This window comes from Trichosurus vulpecula, chromosome 5, assembly GCF_011100635.1.
Source record: "Trichosurus vulpecula isolate mTriVul1 chromosome 5, mTriVul1.pri, whole genome shotgun sequence".
Lineage (NCBI taxonomy): Eukaryota > Metazoa > Chordata > Mammalia > Diprotodontia > Phalangeridae > Trichosurus > Trichosurus vulpecula.
In genome coordinates this window covers 282,513,970-282,532,962 of record NC_050577.1, presented here as the reverse complement: position 1 = coordinate 282,532,962, position 18,993 = coordinate 282,513,970, and the positions used below count along the sequence as shown (strand labels likewise).

The 18,993-nt window shown below is 37.4% G+C and overlaps 1 protein-coding gene across 3 annotated transcripts in view; it reads left to right on the top strand.

The window, feature by feature from the left end:
• The window catches only part of IPO8 (importin 8), a 190,420-nt gene that overhangs the window by 77,221 nt on the left and 94,206 nt on the right, over positions 1-18,993 (top strand). For all 3 annotated transcript variants that reach the window (XM_036759719.1, XM_036759720.1, XM_036759721.1), the window contains exons 7-8: positions 6,655-6,749; positions 9,085-9,169. In XM_036759719.1, the coding sequence (XP_036615614.1) occupies positions 6,655-6,749; positions 9,085-9,169 (180 nt within the window). The remainder of the gene's footprint in view (positions 1-6,654; positions 6,750-9,084; positions 9,170-18,993) is intronic.

The window sequence follows — 18,993 nt, the reverse complement described above, 5'->3', positions numbered from 1 at the left end:
TCTCCTCTGTAGCCATCTAGGTCCAGTGGCTAGATATAGATCAGGGACAACTGGAGATGGCCCATGATGCAGTGGGGAATTTGGCCTTTTCAAGCAAAGGTCTTTAACAGGTCTTAGGTTGACTGAGGTAATGCCTTTTCCAGAGATTAAGGCTTAATAAGAAATGAGGTAGAGAATGGCCTCTTTACCTAGTTAAAAAGAATCCATCTGATGGTGGAGTAGGTCAGAAAATTCCAAGCTCTCAAGATTTTCTCCCACAAAAGAGTTAAAATAGCACCTTAGGGTGAACAAAGTGTGGGTGGAGACAAAGAAGAATAGGGATACAACCAGGATCTTCCTGGGACAGTTTGAGAAAATCAAGGTTAGGTCCCTTGAAGAGTGAGCCACCTCCAGGCTCGGTTGTGTTTTAACAACAAGCTGCAAGTCCTGGGGTCAGTTAGTTTGAGAGGCTGCCTCAGACCCAGCCACAGGAACTTTTTGCCCTGGGATAGTGATGGGAGTTGGGCATTTGAGCCCAGGAAGATTGAGGGAACCTTTGCTGACGAGGAATGCCAGACCCAGCTGTGCTGTGAAGAGCTGCAGGGGAGGGGAGAGGGGAGAGGGGAGAGGGGCTTGGGGAAGGAACCACCACAGGCCCAGTGAGTGTAGAAGCAGTGGGGCAGAAAGCCCCTGGCTCTGGGCACATACAGGAGGTTGGAGGTTTGGCTTTGGTCCAGGCTAGAGGGGAGAACTGAAGATCTGGGGCAAGAGGCACCATTTCCCGTGCCCCAGGGTTAGAGGTGATTACAAAAATCAAGTTTGCAAAAAATTCACAGGCAAAGGAGAAACAATCCAGCCATAGAAACCTAATATGGGAATAGAGATGACCAGGGTTCATCTTCAGAGGAAGATATTGAAGTAAAGAAACCCCCAAAGAGTAATGTTAGATGGTCACCTGCCAGAATTTATAGAGGATCTTAAAAAACACTTTAAAAATCAAATGACAGAGATGAAGGAAAAACTAAAAAAAAAAAAAAAGATAATCCAAGAAAAACAAGAAGGTTGTGAAAGGAAAGTTAACCAATTAGAAAAGGAGATCCAGAATCTTAAGGAGGAAAACGACATCTTGAAAATTTAAATTGGGCAAAGTGAAGCCAGTGAAATTATAAGAGATCAAGAAATAATTAAACAAAATATGAGTAATGAAAAAATAGAAGAAAAAGTGAAGCATCTCATAAAAAATAACAGATTTGGATGTAGGTCAAGAAGAGAAAATATAATTGGACTAACTGGAAGTTATGATCAAAAAAGAATCTTGATACAATAATACAAGAAATAATTAAAGAAAATTGTCCTGAAGCATTAGAACAAGGTGGGGAAGTAGAAGTAGAGAAAATCCCTCGATCACCACTTAAAAGAGATCCTATGAGGAAAACTCATAGGAATGTCATAATCAAATTTTGAAACCCCCAGCTCAAGGATAAAATATTAAAATATTAAAAGCATCAAGATTAAAACAATTTAAATTTGAGGGTGCCACAGTCAGAATTACACAAGACCTAGCAGCAGAGACGTTAATGGACTGTAGGTCTTGGAACACAGTATATTGAAGAGCAAAAGACCTGGAGCTCCGGCCAAAAATATCATACCCTGCAAAGCTAAGTATTATTTTGAATGAAAAACAATGGACATGTGATAAACTCTCAGACTTTCAAGACTTTTTAAAAATATCCTCAACTTAATAGAAGATTTGACATACGTAAACCAAGAGAAACATAAAGTATATACCAAAGACTAATTATAAGGGATTCATGAGGACAGAATGTTTACCTTTTATATAATGTAAAATGTATGTCTAAGATTCTTATTAATCACTGGTGAGCTCATAAGAAAGATTGGGATAAACCTATGATATGAATTTTAAAAAGTAAAACCATTTAGGAACAGCTAAAAAGAGTAACTATTTTATACAAATGAGGTGCAAGAGGAAGAAAGGATACAGAGGAATTATATGGGGGAGGAGGGCTGGTAGTTCTGGTAACCTACATTCATTGGGAATGGGTTTAAGAGGGAACAATACATATATATTTAGAAGAGTATAAGAGTCTTCTAAATTTAGAAGAAATAAAATGGTAGAGGCATAGAGAGGGGGGAGAGGACAAGGGAGAGATCTTTAGAGGGGAGAATGAGGGAATAGGTAAACGGGGGTATAGAAGGGTGTTTAGGTGAATGGGAATGGGAGGATAGGGGAAGGATTCTTGGAGGGGGGAAGGCAAGTAATAGGGCAAGTTGGTAGAGCAGGGGGGTAGGCAAGTAATAGGAGGACAAGGTAGCAGGTAAAGTAAAGTAGAGGAGGAAGGAGGGATAGGAAACGAGATATGTACAAACATAAAAACAAGGATCAGGAGTAGAGTGTCTTTGGGAAAGCATATGTCTATATACGCATTATATATGTATAAGTGTATGTATATATCTGTATGTGTATGTATATATTGAGAAACATATCAAACTATATTGTAGCCTTCTGGGGAGATGGGGGGGGGGGCGAAGAACAAAGTTAAAAAGTGCACAGCAGAGAACAAAAGAAGACACAAGGAAGCAAAGGAAAGATGAACAATTCTCAACCCAAGGTATATTATTTATCATACAGGGTTTTTTGAAATGAAAATTTATTGTTACATATTTTGAATCCTCTCTCATGTTCTGCTATGCACATAACATGTTTTTTTTTCTTTCTTTGTATTTAAGTTTCAACATTTAAATTTATGATATTTTTTTTCTTTTCTCTATTCTGTATTTGTGTTCTGATAAAATAAATTTAAAAAAAGAAAAGAAAAAAAATCCATCTGAGAGGGGAAGACTCTCAGGGTTTCTGGCCAAAACAAAAACAATTGCTATTTACATTCATTCTGTGCCAGTCTGGGCCCAAACAGTGACCTGGTAGGACTTGGCTGGGACTTGTTGTTAGCCAGTCAAGGAGAGCCAGAGTAGTTTGAGATTAAGGATGGTCCTTAAGGAAGAAAAAACAAAAATTTTGTTGTGAAATGTTGGTCATTACCTGACTGAAGTTTCCCAGATTACTTTGTAGTTTTCTGAACAGTTTTTTGTTTTTTAATAATGACTCCTTATGTCCATATTTGGGGTCTTGGGTTTATCTATTGCTGTTTGCTTCTGTATTTTGTGTACCTAATCTGTTCTGCTTATCAGTCTATGTTTTAACTGGCTGTAAAGGTCTCCTCCCCCCCCCCCCCCCCCCGCCACACACACACACACACACACACACACACACACACACACTCACAAATCTGCTTTCTGTGCTGTGAGAAACAGGAGTTCTGTTTCCACAGGACTGACACCTACGCACATTCCCAGCTTTGCAGGAAAGATAATAAGTAAGTCAGAAGTACCAGTTCCAACCAGAGCTGTGACCTAGCAGAACCAGACTTCTGATCAGGTAAAAGGTCAGAAGCTTGTCTATGCTTAAGGAGTTGTTTAATATTAACCACACACCCCCCAGGGTGGAGCAAACTAATTTAAATGCATATGTGATGCATGATAAGGGAGGGGGGAACAAACCTAGAAGAACCTTCAATAGGCAATTCAGGAAGTTGTATCCCACCAATGGGGAACAAGGGAGGGACCTGGCAGTTGAGAAGGGGAATTTAAAAGTTGGCTAAGCCCAGTTCTTGATGTGACTTTTTCTTAGAGGTTACCCATCCGAAAGGATGTAAAATAAAAATCTTTTTTCCTCAATTTGCTTATGGCCAGGTGAAGTTTTTGGTAAGACAGTTATTTCCTCACATCTGCTTTCTTCCTCTCACTCCTCTCTACCAGCACCAGAAATTTTAATGATAACTGCTTTGTAGTTATTGCTTTCTTTTTTGAGATTTGGTCCAGCTAGGCTTCCTTTATTCCCAGTTTTTTCATTATTTCCTTTGAGATTTTTGACCTTTTGTTCCTGCAGGTAGATTTCATTATTTTTACTACCTCTATAAAGTAATCCTTTGGTAGTTTAACTGGTATGACACTCAGTGAGGTAATTAATTTAAGCAGTATTGTTATTTTTATTATGTTGCCTCAGGATCTCCATGAATAATCAATATTTATTTGTCTGTTTTTGTAAAGAGTGTTTTATAGTTGTATTTATAGTGAATGTCTTGGTAGGTAGACTATTTTATATGTTCTATAGTTATTTTGAATGGAACTTATCTCTTCCTGCTGGATTTTGTGGGTGATATACAGAAATTCTGATGATTTATGTAGATTTATTTTATATCTTCTAACTTTGGTAAAGTTTAAATGTTTCCATTAATATTTTAGTTGGCTTTCTAGGTCCTCTAAGTAAATGTTCATTTCATCTCTAATAACTGATAATTTTGTTTTTCCTTTGCTTATGCTTATTTTATATATAATATGCACAGCTAGATGACTTGATGGTCAGAGTACTGGGTCTGGAGTCAGGAAGACCTAAGTTCAAATGTGGCCTCCATCACTTACTGGCTATGTGACCCTGGGCAATTCACTTCCTCTCTCTTTAGAAGAAAATGGCAAACCACTCCAACATCTTTCTGAAGTAAACCCTATGGACAGTATTTGTGTGGCGTGGTCTGTGGGGTCATGAAGAGTTGAACATGACTGAACAACTATGTATACATATGTATACATATTTATATTTATAATATATACATGTATGAATGCACACATCTAAATATATATGTACACACATACATAATTTCAATACTACACTATGCCAAATAATTGTAGTGATAATGGATATCTTTACTTTATCCTTGTTTATATTGTGAAGGCCTCCAGTTTGTTCTGTTGACCTGAAAGTTTGCTAGGTGATATGTAAATTCATATTGTTTATTCCCTTAAAGCTAGCGGATACATACATGTATGGAGCCAGACAAAATCTGACTGCCTGAACAGAAGAATGAGAAGGTTTAAATACATTTTTAGAACAATCACAACTCAGCATGTCTGATCTCCATATATGTTTAACCATGATACAAGAAAGGACTTTCTAAATTGAATAGGTAGTAAATAGAATAAGATAAGAGGGTTGACAAGGGTCAATTGAAACTATAATCCAACGTTTCTGTGTTTAATTTACCATTAACATTGCCATAACGTAGTATATGCCATAAAAGAAGTCACATTATTAAAAATAGTGTCTCAGGTTAAAGGGTCTCCTTAACAGAAGATGAGATGGAAAGAGGAAAGGACGCTCTTAAGTCAGCCCCATCTGGCTTTGTTGACATAGGAAGAGGTATTCCCTGAGTTTGCTCAGAGAACAAAGAGGTTGTTAGGTTCAGACTCTTCTGGTTAATCAGTTCAGGCTCTGGCCCTTATTGAAGTTACTAAATTGATATTAAATGATTGTCAGTTCCTATTAGATATAATGCTGTTTATTGGTTCTGATATTGTGTTTTTGGCATTGTGTCATTGTAGCTAAAAGATTGGAAAAATACCTTTTGAATATGGGAGGAAATTAGTCAACAGTGATTTTTTTTAATGTGCCAGGTACAGTACCTGCACTTAAGGAACTTAGAATCCGTTGATGAGAAACAACATGTGCACAAACAAGTAAATACATATTATATACAAAATAATTTGGGGATGGGGTCACTAGCCTTGGGTGGATAAGTGCTACTTAAACTAAACTTTGAAGAGTGCTGGGGATTCTAAGAGGCAGAGGTGAGGAGGAAGCTCGTTCTAGGTGTGGGAGACGACAGCCTGTACAGAGATATGGAGATAAAACATATAATGTTGTATGTGAATGACAACAACTAAGCTAGCTGGATCATAGAGTATGTGAAAGAAAATATGTAATAATTCTGGAGAAGTAGGCTGAAGCTGTTGAGGTTTAGGGGTGCTGGGACCCCAAAATGGTGACACTCGGGTCCTGCTTGAATGAATTCCACTCAAGCCTTGATTCAGCCAAAAAAACCCAAAGTTTATTAAAGTCATATTGCCCTGACTCTTAAGAAATCTGAGCGTTTACTAGACTCTTAAGGAAACTGAACATTGGCTAGACACTTAAGGAATTTGAGCATTTGTAATCCTTGCATTGACAAGCAGGCCAGATTGAATCTGAGCACCTACTGGGAGGCTGAGATGGATCTTACATACAGAAAGACTGTGGGTGGGATCTAGGGTTGGCCAGGTAGTCTGGGGTGACTAGAGGAGGGGTTTAGAGACTTGATGGGATTGGCCAGTAGGCTGGGGTGACCAGTGGTCAGAAGCCAGGAACCTAGAGAATGGGGTTTTAGATAGGATTTAGGGTAAGAAGTAGCTGAAGGCATCCAAAGATAATAGACAATGAAGGGCTAGGCTTGGTTTAGGGTAACAGAGAATTGGGCATAGCAATAATGAAAGGCTTATAGCCTCAGGCGAATGCCAGATCCAGTGAGAAGATTCAAGAAGAGTTCAAGGGGGTTCCAGGTGATACCTTTGTATATATCTAGCTATTGTGATCTGTGAAACAAAAACAAAATAGATTTTAGTTTGATGTTACTCCCTTTAACACTTTAACCTTTAACAGTTTTTTATGTTGTTACCTATGCTTATGATTTTTTGACTTTGTCTTTATATCTCTAGCTACAGGGCCTGGCACATGGGTACTTAACAATTAATTCATTGATGTCCATTGATTTATATTTGTTCTTTTAGGAGACTTTACAGATTGATGAAGATGATAGACCAGAACTGGTATGGTGGAAATGTAAGAAGTGGGCATTACACATTGTATCTCGTCTTTTTGAACGGTAATATTCTAATGTTTATTATATTTACATCTTTTAGTATTTCCTTCATTGTGGGATTCTTCCCTTTCAGGGCTATAGAGCATAAGGTTATATGTCACTTGGAGTCTCAGGAAAAGTAACTTTTAGTTTTTTCCCCTAAACAGGCTTGTGTTTATGAGAGTAGATAGGTTTTGACTTGATGACCTTCAGCAGTTTATTTCAGACACTTCTACATATATCTCATATGATAGAAATAACATTGCTATGCTTCTTGGAATGTAGCCAAGGAGTTTTCAGAAAGCAAGAGCAGAATTCCTTTTTCCATGCTAGAGTTTGTAAATGATCTGTTTACTTCATAACCTTTTGAAGGTGGTCCTCAGAAGTTTTATTCAAAACTCTCTTTTTTAAAAAACATGTCTTAGTTCCAGAAATGTGCTGTGAGCAGATATGGCAAATAACTATTTGTATAAGAGGAAATATTCTTGGAGAAGGGTGATTTTAAAAAAGGAGAAATAGAACCTTTAGAAGGGGAGACCTCATTGCAATTTAAAATACTATACATCTAGAGTTGCTTCAAAGAAAAAAAAATTCCTGAGATCACTTAAGGATATTTAGCTTGAAAAAAACTATTTGAACTTCAAATGTAAGTCTAGGACTTAGCTTCTTTCTTATCTTTGTCAGTTTAAAAAGGATTTGCTAATTTTATTTGAAATACAATTTAAGAAGACTTTTTTTTGAGCACTTACAATGTGTAGAACACTGTGCTAGGTCCTGGAGGAGATGATTCTGTAAGATAATCCTTCCCCTCATAGAACCCATAATCCAATATAGGTAGGGAGATAAAAACATACAAATAAATATAATGCAAAAAATATAAGAAAGGTGCAAACCTAGTGTCATACAGTGTTCAAGGTGGTAATGGTCATTTTTGAATGGCAGGTGGTAATTACGGCCATTATGTTGTGACAGTGGGAATTGACAGGAAATAATGGATGTGTGAGAAATTGCTGAGCTAGAAATATTAAAACCTCATAATTGATTGAAAATGGGGAGCGATGGAGAGAGGAGACTATAAGGTAATTCTTAAGTTCCAGACAAGAGCGACTGGGTAAACACTCTTGCCACTCATAGGAATAGAGAAGAAGGAAGATTGAGGTTTTCGGGGAAATATGATAGCTATGGTTTCAGACATATTCAATTTGAAGTTCGAGTAGAACATTTAAGTAAAGATATCCTGTAGTGTTGTTGGTGTGAAGGCTCTGAAGAAGGATCACTATTGGAGATTTAGATTTCTGTAGGAGTGATAAAATGACTGTTATGTGCTCAGTCACCAAAGGAGTTTTGAGAAGCAAAAGGAACCAATGATAGAACCTTGGGGAACACTTTATTAGGTAATCAAGAATAGGAAAAAAAGTGCAGGCAAAAGAAGAGTTAGAGAAGTAAGAGGAGATCCTAGAGAATATGGTGTTTTGGAAGAAACTGTGTCTATAAGGTAGAATTAAGTAGGTGTCAGGAACCCCAGAAAGGTCAAAGAGAACTGAAGAAAAAAAGGCATTTAGATTTGTTGATAAAGGAGGTCAACAATGAGTTCTTAAGAAGTAGTTTCATTAGGGTGAGGGGAACAAAAAGAAGATTGCAAGATGTTGAAGAGCTGAGTAGGTAGTGAGAAAGTAGAAACATTATGTATAGATTACTTTTTCAAGAAGTAAGGTATATGTAAGAAAAGATAAATTGGAGATGGCCTGATGGCAGAGGAAGGGTTAGGAAAGATTTACAGCTGGGCATAGCTGAGCATGTTTGTAGGCAGATGGGAAGGAGCCTAGTATAAAGAGAAATGGAAGATTCTGGAGAGATTGAGAAATAAGTTATAGAAAGGAAAAGTCTTAGAGGAGGTTTGAAGTGAAGGGATCTAGATAGTTACTATGAAAGTTGAAGAGATTAAATTAAAGGCATCTTTGTCATCAGTATTTATATTGAATTCTCTAGGATTATGTCAGGGGATAGGTTGGAGAGAGACCCTGAGATGGTAAAGTCATCTAGGAAATTGAGAGAATAACCTGGAGTTAATAAATAGTAGATAGCAACCAGGAGAGAGAGGGCTTTTTTTCATCCTTGTAGTTTGTGGACAGATCTTAGCGTTTTTGTTTCTTATGACAAAAGCATCAGATTTATGTTGGTGTCCACCTTTACCTATACTTAGGACCAGCCTTAAATTTATGTATAGAAGCTGCTTATTCATTTAACAAATATTTACTGATGTCTTTTTGTGCGTAAGACACTGTTCTCATTAAGTTCTTATGCTTGCTTTATTTTAAAAATTCAAGTATTAAAATCCTTTCTCTGTGTGTATTTTAAGATATGGAAGCCCTGGAAATGTGACCAAGGAATACTTTGAATTTTCAGAATTCTTTTTGAAAACTTATGCAGTAGGAATCCAACAGGTAAATATAAACTTTCTACTTTTTAAATTGAAGGATATTTTTGTTGTAGACTTTGAGTTTGTTATCAATTAAAAAAAATGACTCACGTTTGCATAGTACTTTAAAGTTTATAATATCCTTTCTTCACAATAAACCTAGGAAGTAGGTATTAAGAATCTGTAAATATTTATGAATACTAGAGTAACATCTTTTCTTTACAAATGAGAGTCATATCTTTAATACAGGATAGTCAATTTTATGACTAGGCCCCTTGGGCATTCTGCCTTCAAGGAATTCTGGACTTTGGACTAAAATGCTCAGGGCTTGCTTATAATCTGACTAATTTTAAGAAAAGAGTGAGCCAAACTGTCACTAGTTCTAACTTAACATTAATTCTCCCTTCTCCCTTGTACCTTGTATAAGTCAGTTTCTTTGTCTCTGAGTCATATGTCTTTTGTATCACCTATAGTTTAGCACTGATTGAGGTGTGTTGAAGAGGACAGAGTCTTAAAAGGTCTATAGGGGTATAGGAGGGAAAATATGTTGCTGAAAAAATCAGGAGTCCTAATTTGAGGCAAAATCTATGCACATGTTAGATATTGTTAGTATTTTGTTTTAGATCTGCACAAAGCAAGCATGTGATAGTTTTGAGGGACAATATCTATATTTGAATTTTATTGCATTTGTTTATTCCTAATTGTTGTCTTGGTAATTTTTCCTCTTGTATATAAGAGAATATAAAGAATTCAAGAGTGATGTAGGTTCACATCCCACCTCAGACACGGAACAGTTGGACATCTGTAGAGAAATTACATAATCTTTTTCTGTTTCAATTTCCTGTTTTGTAGAAGAGCTATAGGAGTACCTGTAGTACTTGCATTACAGGGCTATCATGAAGATTATCTAAGATTGTAGCTGATATATTTAGAATAACAAGGAATGTCAGAGGCTCTCTAGTTCAGTCCCCAAAGAGAATACTGAGGCCCAGAGAGGTGAAATGACCTGCCCAAGGTCACATAGTTGGCTCAGCCAAAAATCTAACCCCAGGTCCTTTGACTTTAATTCCATGATGGGACCTGGATCCCTAAAAGGAAAAGACTACGTCTTTGAAAGCAACCCAGTCCCTGCCTCTCACTCAGGCATCTGGCCCAGCCCAGCCCACTTAGATACTCAATAGTCCTTTCACTTTGGCTCTCCACCACTTAATTCTGACCTCTTAATTCCTTTTACTGTCTCACCTGGGCCACCCCAGGCTATTTACACCTCCTTAATCCTCTCCAGATCTTCTCCCAGATTTTTTTTGTATGTAAGTACCAATCTCACATTTAGTCACAGAATCCCTAAGAATATCATATAAACTGCCCTGCCTGACTGAAAGAAGGCTTGAATGTTTGAATTCTTTACACGCAGACTGGCCCTGTACTGTTATATTTCAGGGTTCCCAGCAGCCAACCCCAAACCACATCATCAGGGTTCCCAGCACCCTAAACTGCAACACCAGCACTATAGATATTTCATGATACTGCCTCCCTTTTACATAACAGTGTAAAAAATGCTTGTTAAATGTGGGAAAAGCTTTATGGACCTGAACTCTATAGAGTTAGGTGCTATTACTAATAAGGAAATTTCTAGCCTTGGGTAGAAAAACTGGGAATATTGATATCAAAGATTCACAGAATTTGAAAGGCATTGGCAAGGGGTAATTTATCTCAGCTTCACAACCTCCAGTAAGATGAAACTATCACTTCTCAAGGCAACCTATTCCTTTTGGAATAGGAATTTTTCTCATTGTTTGGAGGTTGAATCCCCTTTCCTCCTATCAGCCCTTTGTTGCCATCAGAGTTTCTGGTTAGACATATAGGGGTACCAGGACAAGAAGAACTACCATGTGGTAGCAAAAATGACTTTTGTTGAAAGTGGTAGGGAAAAAAAAAGGATAGATAAGGAGTTTCTAAGAAGAGGTAGAAGGCCCGACACAATTCTTGAAGTCTATAAATTGGAGGAGGTTAGATTAAATAGCTTTTAAAGTCCTTTCCAGCTTTATATCTATGGTCTTATAATCCTATTGATATTGTTTTATTGTCCATGGTATCTTTAAGCATAATGTATTCCTGTTTATCTCTTGTCATTGTGAATTTTAATTTGCTTTGTGTGATAGCATAATTCTGACTGCTGCATTTTGTAATCATCTGTTGTCTAGTAAATTTTGTTCCTTTTCCTCTTTGTATATTTTTCATTCTCTATTTAGATGTGATTCTTTCATGCAGCAAATCATTGGGCTTTGTTTTCTTATCCATTTTGCCATTCTATTTGATTTGATTGGACTGCTTAATCCTTTTACATTTGAGGCTATATTTAATCCATTGTTAGGTTGGAGTCTTGTTTAGTTTATTTCTTTGATACTAATTTTTTTCTCCTTTCTATGTCAACATATTTTCCCTGGAATTAGTCTTGTGTATTATAGTACTTTGATACCCAATGGTGTCCTATCCCTTTATCCTTCCCATTTTTATTGCCCCAAAGTCACCCCAAGCCCAGAATTTAAGTCATCCTCATCTTCTCATTCTCTCTCACCTGCCTCCATCTAATCGGTTGTCAAGTTTTGTATTTTTTTTTTTTAACACTTCTTGTATGCTCAGTTTCCCTCCTCCTTTCATTACCACCCTGCTGATGCAGGCCCTTGTTACCTCATGCCTGTACTATTGCACTAGCCTTCTGGTTGGCTTCCTTGCCTCAAGTCTTTCCACATTCTAGTCCATTCTCCACTCAGCTGTCAAAAAGATCTTCCTGAAGCCCAGATCTGACCATGTAATCTACCTATTTAACAAAGTCCATGGCTTCCTATCATTTCTAGGATAAAATATAAAATCCTGTTAGGTATTCAGAGCCCTTCATCACCTTGTAATTTCCTGTGTTTCCAATCTCCTGACCCTGGGTACTTTCACTGGCTGTCCCCCGTTCCTGGGTTTCTCTCTTTCCTCATGGCTTCTCATATCTTTTCGGGCTTCCTTAATATCCCACTCTTCTGCAAAGAAGCCTTTTCTGATCTCCTATAGTGCCAGTGCTTTTCCTTTTAGATTATCTCCAATTTATCCTGTGTGTATCTTGTTTGTACATTGTTGTTTGCATATTGTCTTCTTCAGACTGTGCACTCCTTGTGAATAGGCACTGTTTTTATTTTTCATTTTTTTGTCTTTTTATCCCTAACACTTAGCACAGTTCCTGGCACATAGTAAAAGTTTAACAAATGCTTGTTGAGTTTAATTAAATTGAAAGTAGCCATAGGAACCTTTCACCATTGCTGACTTTTAGGTAGAAGCTTCATAGATCCAACTAGGCAGGCTCCTTTTTCTTGACCACACTTGGGAAGCATATATAAGTTTTGAAGGCAATTGTGCCAAATAAAGGAGTTCAGTTCATTGATCAGATTCTAGCAGCAGTAACTATTCAATTTAGATTATTTTTGATCAAAGACTAATTTAGACTAGTGTCACTGTTTAGTCTTGAGGGTTAAAATGCAATGAAGTAGACTTGTGGGTAGTGGAGGGCTAGACATTTTCTCTGATCCTCACAACCTCTCAAAACCTGTCTGAAAGAGAAACTATGCACCAGAGATAAAACAATTTCACATGTCTCTATGGTGTAGAACACCTAGAATCCAAAAATTAAAACAAATAAGCAAAGAAAATCCCTCCCATGGACGGCCACTAATTGACTCTGAGATCACTTAGTAACCTCCCCCATCTCTCATGGCTGCCCTTCCTCTGAATCCAACTTAACCTGTGGAGTTACCATATTTTCCAGAAGCACTATACCCAGAATATGCAGGAGACTCTGAATGTGCCAAGGATGAAGCACCCCCTGAGCTGACATAATTTGTTGTTGCACCCCAAGCTGGACTCCCTGTGTGTCTTTGGGAGGCAAAGCAGGCACCAGCCAGTCTATGCCAGACTGGGATAGCACTTGTGCAGCTGGGATCCTTTGCAGATAAGTGGACCCTCCTATCTTCATGGTCTAGCAGTTCCCAAGGGAAAAAAGAATACAGCTTTTGCCATCACCTTGCTCCTCCCTGTGGAGAGTAGTCTTGTCTTTTTTCCCTACTTTTGCGGCCCTGTTGCCCCTCCCATTTCATGCCCCTTCCTTGCATCTTCTTTTCCCTTTGTCCTGCTATTATAAAAATGAAAACTTCTATAAGGACTGTGTTTTGTTCTGGCTTTGATTTCCACATGTATATTCATTCCTCTTGTAATAAATCTAGTTTTCATGTAAGTTCCATGAAGGTGTGATTTCCTGTTGACACCTTTCAGGAGCAAAAACTTGCTAGAGCAAAAAAACTTATGTCGCTTTAGCACTGCAAAGCTCTGAATTATCATCACAGGACCAGCAAGGCACCTCTAAACTTGTCAGAGGAAATGGGATAAGAACACAGGATAGGACACCCACTCTGTGTGTGTGTGTGTGTGTGTGTGTGTGTGTGTGTGTGTGTGTGAAGGCTGAAGGAAAGAGCACTGTTCTGATCACCCAAAAGTCATTCAATCATTGCAGATACCTAGACTAGTGAACTTTGAATTACTTAGTGTGGGAGGTGGCTGAGATGCTTTGACTTACATCCCCCAACATAACTACCATCAGAGAGGACCTTCAGAAAGGTAATAGGGGAAAATCAGGAAAAAAAGACTGAAAGTACTAAAGATTTCAGGAAGAAAGAAACTCAAAGACTTTGAACATAAGCAGATAAGTCAACAGGGAAAATATTAGCAACAGAAGGAAATATGGCCCCTAGAATTCATAAATGAGCTATGTGAATAATTACTATAAAGAAAATAACAACACTTGAGACAGAGGATGCTGTTGAATGTGAAGAGAATATGGAACTACAACATACTGTTACTGAGTGGTTCAGAAGAGAAATGAGAATTATAAGAGCAGAATTTATGACAAAACATGATGAGCAGAATAGAAAAACTGGGAGCTGGGATAGCACCTCTTACCAAAGAAACAAATGAGAGAACAATAGATTGGGAATGCAAATATACAGAAATGAAGACTGATTTAGAAGAGAAGTAAAAAAACCCCAACAATCACTTTAAAAGAAAATATGCTTACTATGGGAGTAAAACATACTAATCCCAAAGATAGGATATGTAAGAATAACCTAAAGATCTTAAGTCTCCCCACAAAAACCTTTAACACTACAATGTAACAAATAGTAGAAGAGAAATGCCCAGAACTTCTGAACACAGAAAGTGAAATACTAGTTGAAAGAATTCACAGATCACCTCCAGAAAAGACTCGAAGGCTGCACAACCACATGTATGCCCCAAATCACTAAGAGAAATGTAAATCACATTAACCCTGAGATTTTACCTCACACCCTGAAAATGTGCAAAAATGACAATAAATTGTTATAGTCCCTGTTGGAGGGAGTATAGGATAACTATTAGCTTAGAATAAGACTTTCCTAAACTGGAATAATTTAGAAAGAAGTTTATTATGTCTTCCAGCAGAGAGGAGAGCTGAAAGAAGATGACTCATTCCTCTTGAGTGTCTGTAATTACACTTTATATAGGATTCCAACAAAATAACAAAGAAATTGATTTGCCAGCATAGAGGCAGTTTCCAAATAAGACACTTGTGTTGCTGGAGATGTGTAGTAGGACAAATATTGCATTACTTTGATCAGTCTTCAGAGCTGACTAGGTTTCTGGTCAGTATAACCTGGGTCATGAGTTAAGCATTAAAGGAATCTATTCTATTAGGCAGCAGGTTTAGTTTCCCAGCCTTGAAGGGCTAGGTTCAAACAATGCAGTAAGGTTTCTGCACAATTTTCCTACTTTTGGGCTTTAAGCTGAACATTCCTATCTAGTAGAATCACAATTATAGAAGCAGATAGCTAGGCTATAGTTTAAAGTAACCCGAATCTGTGGAGAGATCTCCTTAACTGCTCATCTTTTTAAAGGATTGATAGAATTCCTTTAAGGATTAATACAGACCAAATTCATGGCAACTCATAGTCAGAGGGATCAAATTGGGTGTCAGGGCTGTAAGTCAGAGAACTTAGACTGGTACCAGGAAACAAGCGTACTGCTCAATGTAGGAAGATTTCCCAGGCTTTGAAAGAACACATATGGTTACAAGTTTCACCGTTTGGTGAAAATAACAACAAAAACTTAAAATTCCATGTTTTATTCAATATCGTAAAAGTTGAACAAACTTAGTAGTTAAGCATTCAGCCCATTTTGACTAACACAGGTATGAGTTTCCCTCATTAATCTGGGGTTAAGTGAATGATTGTAGGACTGATGTTAGGTGACCAGTTTTTCTCAGTGACTCAATCAAGTAAATGAATAAAGAATTCTCGCTTAGCAGGTCACATGGTTCAACTGATGGCCCGTGAATTTGCTATCTTTATTATATGGTCACAGATGGGGTATCCACTTTATTTTCTAAGAGTCTTGGGGAGGTAAGAGAAGTACAGGAAGAGAAAGACAAGGAAAGATAAAGAAAAAAGAAAGACCTACTGGAAGACTTGCCGAATTAATGGATGGTGCCCCACCCCTCCCCACTACTCCTCTGCTTCCTGCCCCCACTGGCCAACTCTTGTTTTATTAGTCCAAGAAGACTACTCATTTGTGCAAAAGGGTGGTTAGGCTAGCTTGCAAGGAGTTACACAGCCTTCTAGCTTTTTTGAACACCCAGAGGCCTTAGTTCTAAGACTTAGTCTGGAGTGACTTGACTGTTCTACTTGAACCATGGGGGTACTCATTGGGTTTTTACTGTACAGGGTGATATTTTCTAGGTCCTTTCCTACCTCTTGGGTCTGCCATAAAAGATCCTACTTCTGATAGCAATTTGTTAGCTCAGAATAAAAGATTCCTAAACTGGAATAATTTAGAAAGATGTTTATCTATTTATTCTGTCCAATGGAAAGGAGATCTGAAAAAGGGTAACACTTTACATAGGTTTCAAACAGAGGAACGGGGAAACAATAACTGATTGGCCAGCATGGAGGCAGTTTCGAGATATGGCCTATGGGTTGCTTGAGATATATAGTGGGAGAAAACTCCTTACATTCCTTAAATCAGTCTTCACTTCTGGCTGGTTTTCTGGTCAGCATAATCTAGGTCAGGAGTTAAACATTAAATAAATCTGTTCTCTTAAGCAGCAGGTCTAGTTTTCCAGCCATATAGGGTTAGGTTCAAACAATACAATAAAGTTTTCCCACGGCGCACATTGTCAATGGAGCTGTAAAGTGGTATGACCATTTTGGAAAGCAATTTGGGATTATGCAAATAATATGACAAAAAGCATCCATACCCTTTCAACTGGCAACTCCATTACTGAGCTGATGCCCAAAGGAAGCCATCGTGAAAAGTCCCCATATACACCAGAGTATTTCTTGTTTAAAAATTTTTTTAAAATTAATTAATTTTTATTTTTAGTTTACAACATTCAGTTCCTCAAGTTTTTGAATTTCAAATTTTCTCCCTCTCCCTTTCTTCTCCCCTCCCCACCCAAGACAGCATGCAATGTGATATGGGCTCTACACATACCTTCACACTAAATGTATTTTCACAATAGTCAAGTTGTAAAGAAGAACTACAACCAATGGAATGAACTGCGAGAAAGAAGAAACAAAAACAAACAAAAAAAGAGAGCAAATAGTTTGCTTCAATATGCATTCAGACTCCGTAATTCTTTCTCTGGATGTGAATCGCTTTTTCTATCCTGAGCCTTTTGGAGTTGTCTTAGAACCTTGCATTGCTGAGAAGAGCCAACTTTATCAAAGTTAGTCATATGTGATACCGTGTATCTGTAACTGTGTATAATGTTCTCCTGGTTCTGCTCCCCTCAGTCAGCATCAGATCATATAAGTCTTTCCAAGGTTATTATGAAGTCTGTCTGCTCCTCATTTCTTATAGCACAATAGTATTCCATTACATTCATATACCACAACTTGCTTAGCCATTCCACAGTTGATGGGCATCCTCTTGATTTCCAATTCTCTGCCACCACAAAAAGAGCTACTATGAATATTTTTGAACATATAGGTCCTTTCCCCACTTGTATGATTTCTTTGGGATATAGCCCTAGAAATGGTATTGCTGGGTAAAAGGGTATGCACATCTTTATAGCCCTTTGGGCATAGTTCCAAATTGCTCTCCAGAATAGTTGGATCAGTTCACAACTCCATCAACAATGCATTAGTGTTCCAATTTTCCCACATCCTCTCCAGCATTTAAGATTTTCCTGTTTTGTCCTGTTAAGCCAATCTTACAGGAGAGATGTGGTACCTAAGAGTTGTTTTGATTTGCGTTTCTCTAATCAATGGTGATTTAGAGCATTTTTTCATATGACTATAGGTATCTTTCATTTCTTCCTCAGAAAACTGCCTGTCCATATCCTTTGACCATTTCTCAATTGGGGAATGACTTGTATTCTTATAAATTTGACTCAGTGCTCTGTTTATTTTAGAAGTAAGGCCTTTATCAGAGACACTGGTTATAAAAATTCTTTCCCAATTTTCTTCTTCCCCTCTAATCTTGCTTGCATTGGCTTTGTTTGTACAAAAACTTTTCAATTTAATGTAATCAAAATCATCCATTTATCTATAACGTTATCTCTCATTTGGTCACAAATTCTTCCCTTCTCCATAAGGTAAGCTATTCTTTGTTCTCCTAGATTACTTATAGTATCAGCCTTTATATCTAAATCATGAACGCATTTTGACTTTATTTTGGTATATAGTATGAGAGAGTGATATATTCCCAGTTTCTGCCATATAATTTTCCAGTTTTTCCAGCAGTTTTTGTCAGATAGTGAGTTTTTATCCCAGAAGTTGGCATCTTTGGGTGTATCAAACAGTAGATTACTATAGTCATTGACTACTGTGTCTTGTGTACCTAACCTAGTCCACTGATCCACCACTCTATTTCTTAGCTAGTACCAAGTAATTTTAATGACTGGTGTTATATGATATAGTTGAAGATCTCGTATGGCTAGGCCACCTTCCCTAGCACTTCTTTTCATTAATTCCCTTGATAATCTGGATGTTTTGTTCTTCCAGATGAATTTAGCTATTTTATCTAGCTCTATAAGATAATTTTTTGGTAGTTTAATTGGTATGGCACTAAAGAAGTAAATTAATTTAGGTGAAATTGTTATTTTTATTATATTCACCAGAGTATTTCTAGTACCACTTTTTGTGATAGGAAAGAATAGCCCATCAATTGGAGAATAGCTAATCAAACTGTATTTTGTGAATATAATGGAATATTGCTCTGCTGTAGGAAATGATGTGGGTGTGATAAATAACCAGAAGTATGGAAGTATCTATAGGCATTATTTCAGAATAAAGTAAGCAGAGCTAAGAGAACAATATGCATAGTTACTACACCTATGTAAATTCAACTAATAACTACACACCAAAAACCCCCAAATAAATGTAAAATGTAAAAAGAAAACAATGAAGATCAAACATAATTTAAGTGAAGAGATATGAACGGACAGCCCTTAACCTATCCCTTCCTGGAGGCAGGAGATCCACAGATGTACAAATTGGACATAGTTTTGAACTTTTGCAGCGTATTGATCAGTTTTGCTGATTTTTTTCCTCCTCTCTAAAACTTCTATTATATGGCATGGCTTTCTAGGAGGGGGAGGAGAAGTATACTTGGGATAACTATGAATTTTTTTTCCAAGTCTCACCTCCATTGTTCTCATTTCTTTTCAGTTTTTTTTCCCCACTCTCATTTCATTTTGGAGTCATGTTCCTATTCTGGGATTGTGTCTTGAACATCCTTGTACTTGTAATCTCTGTCTATCATTTTGTATCTTTCTCTCAG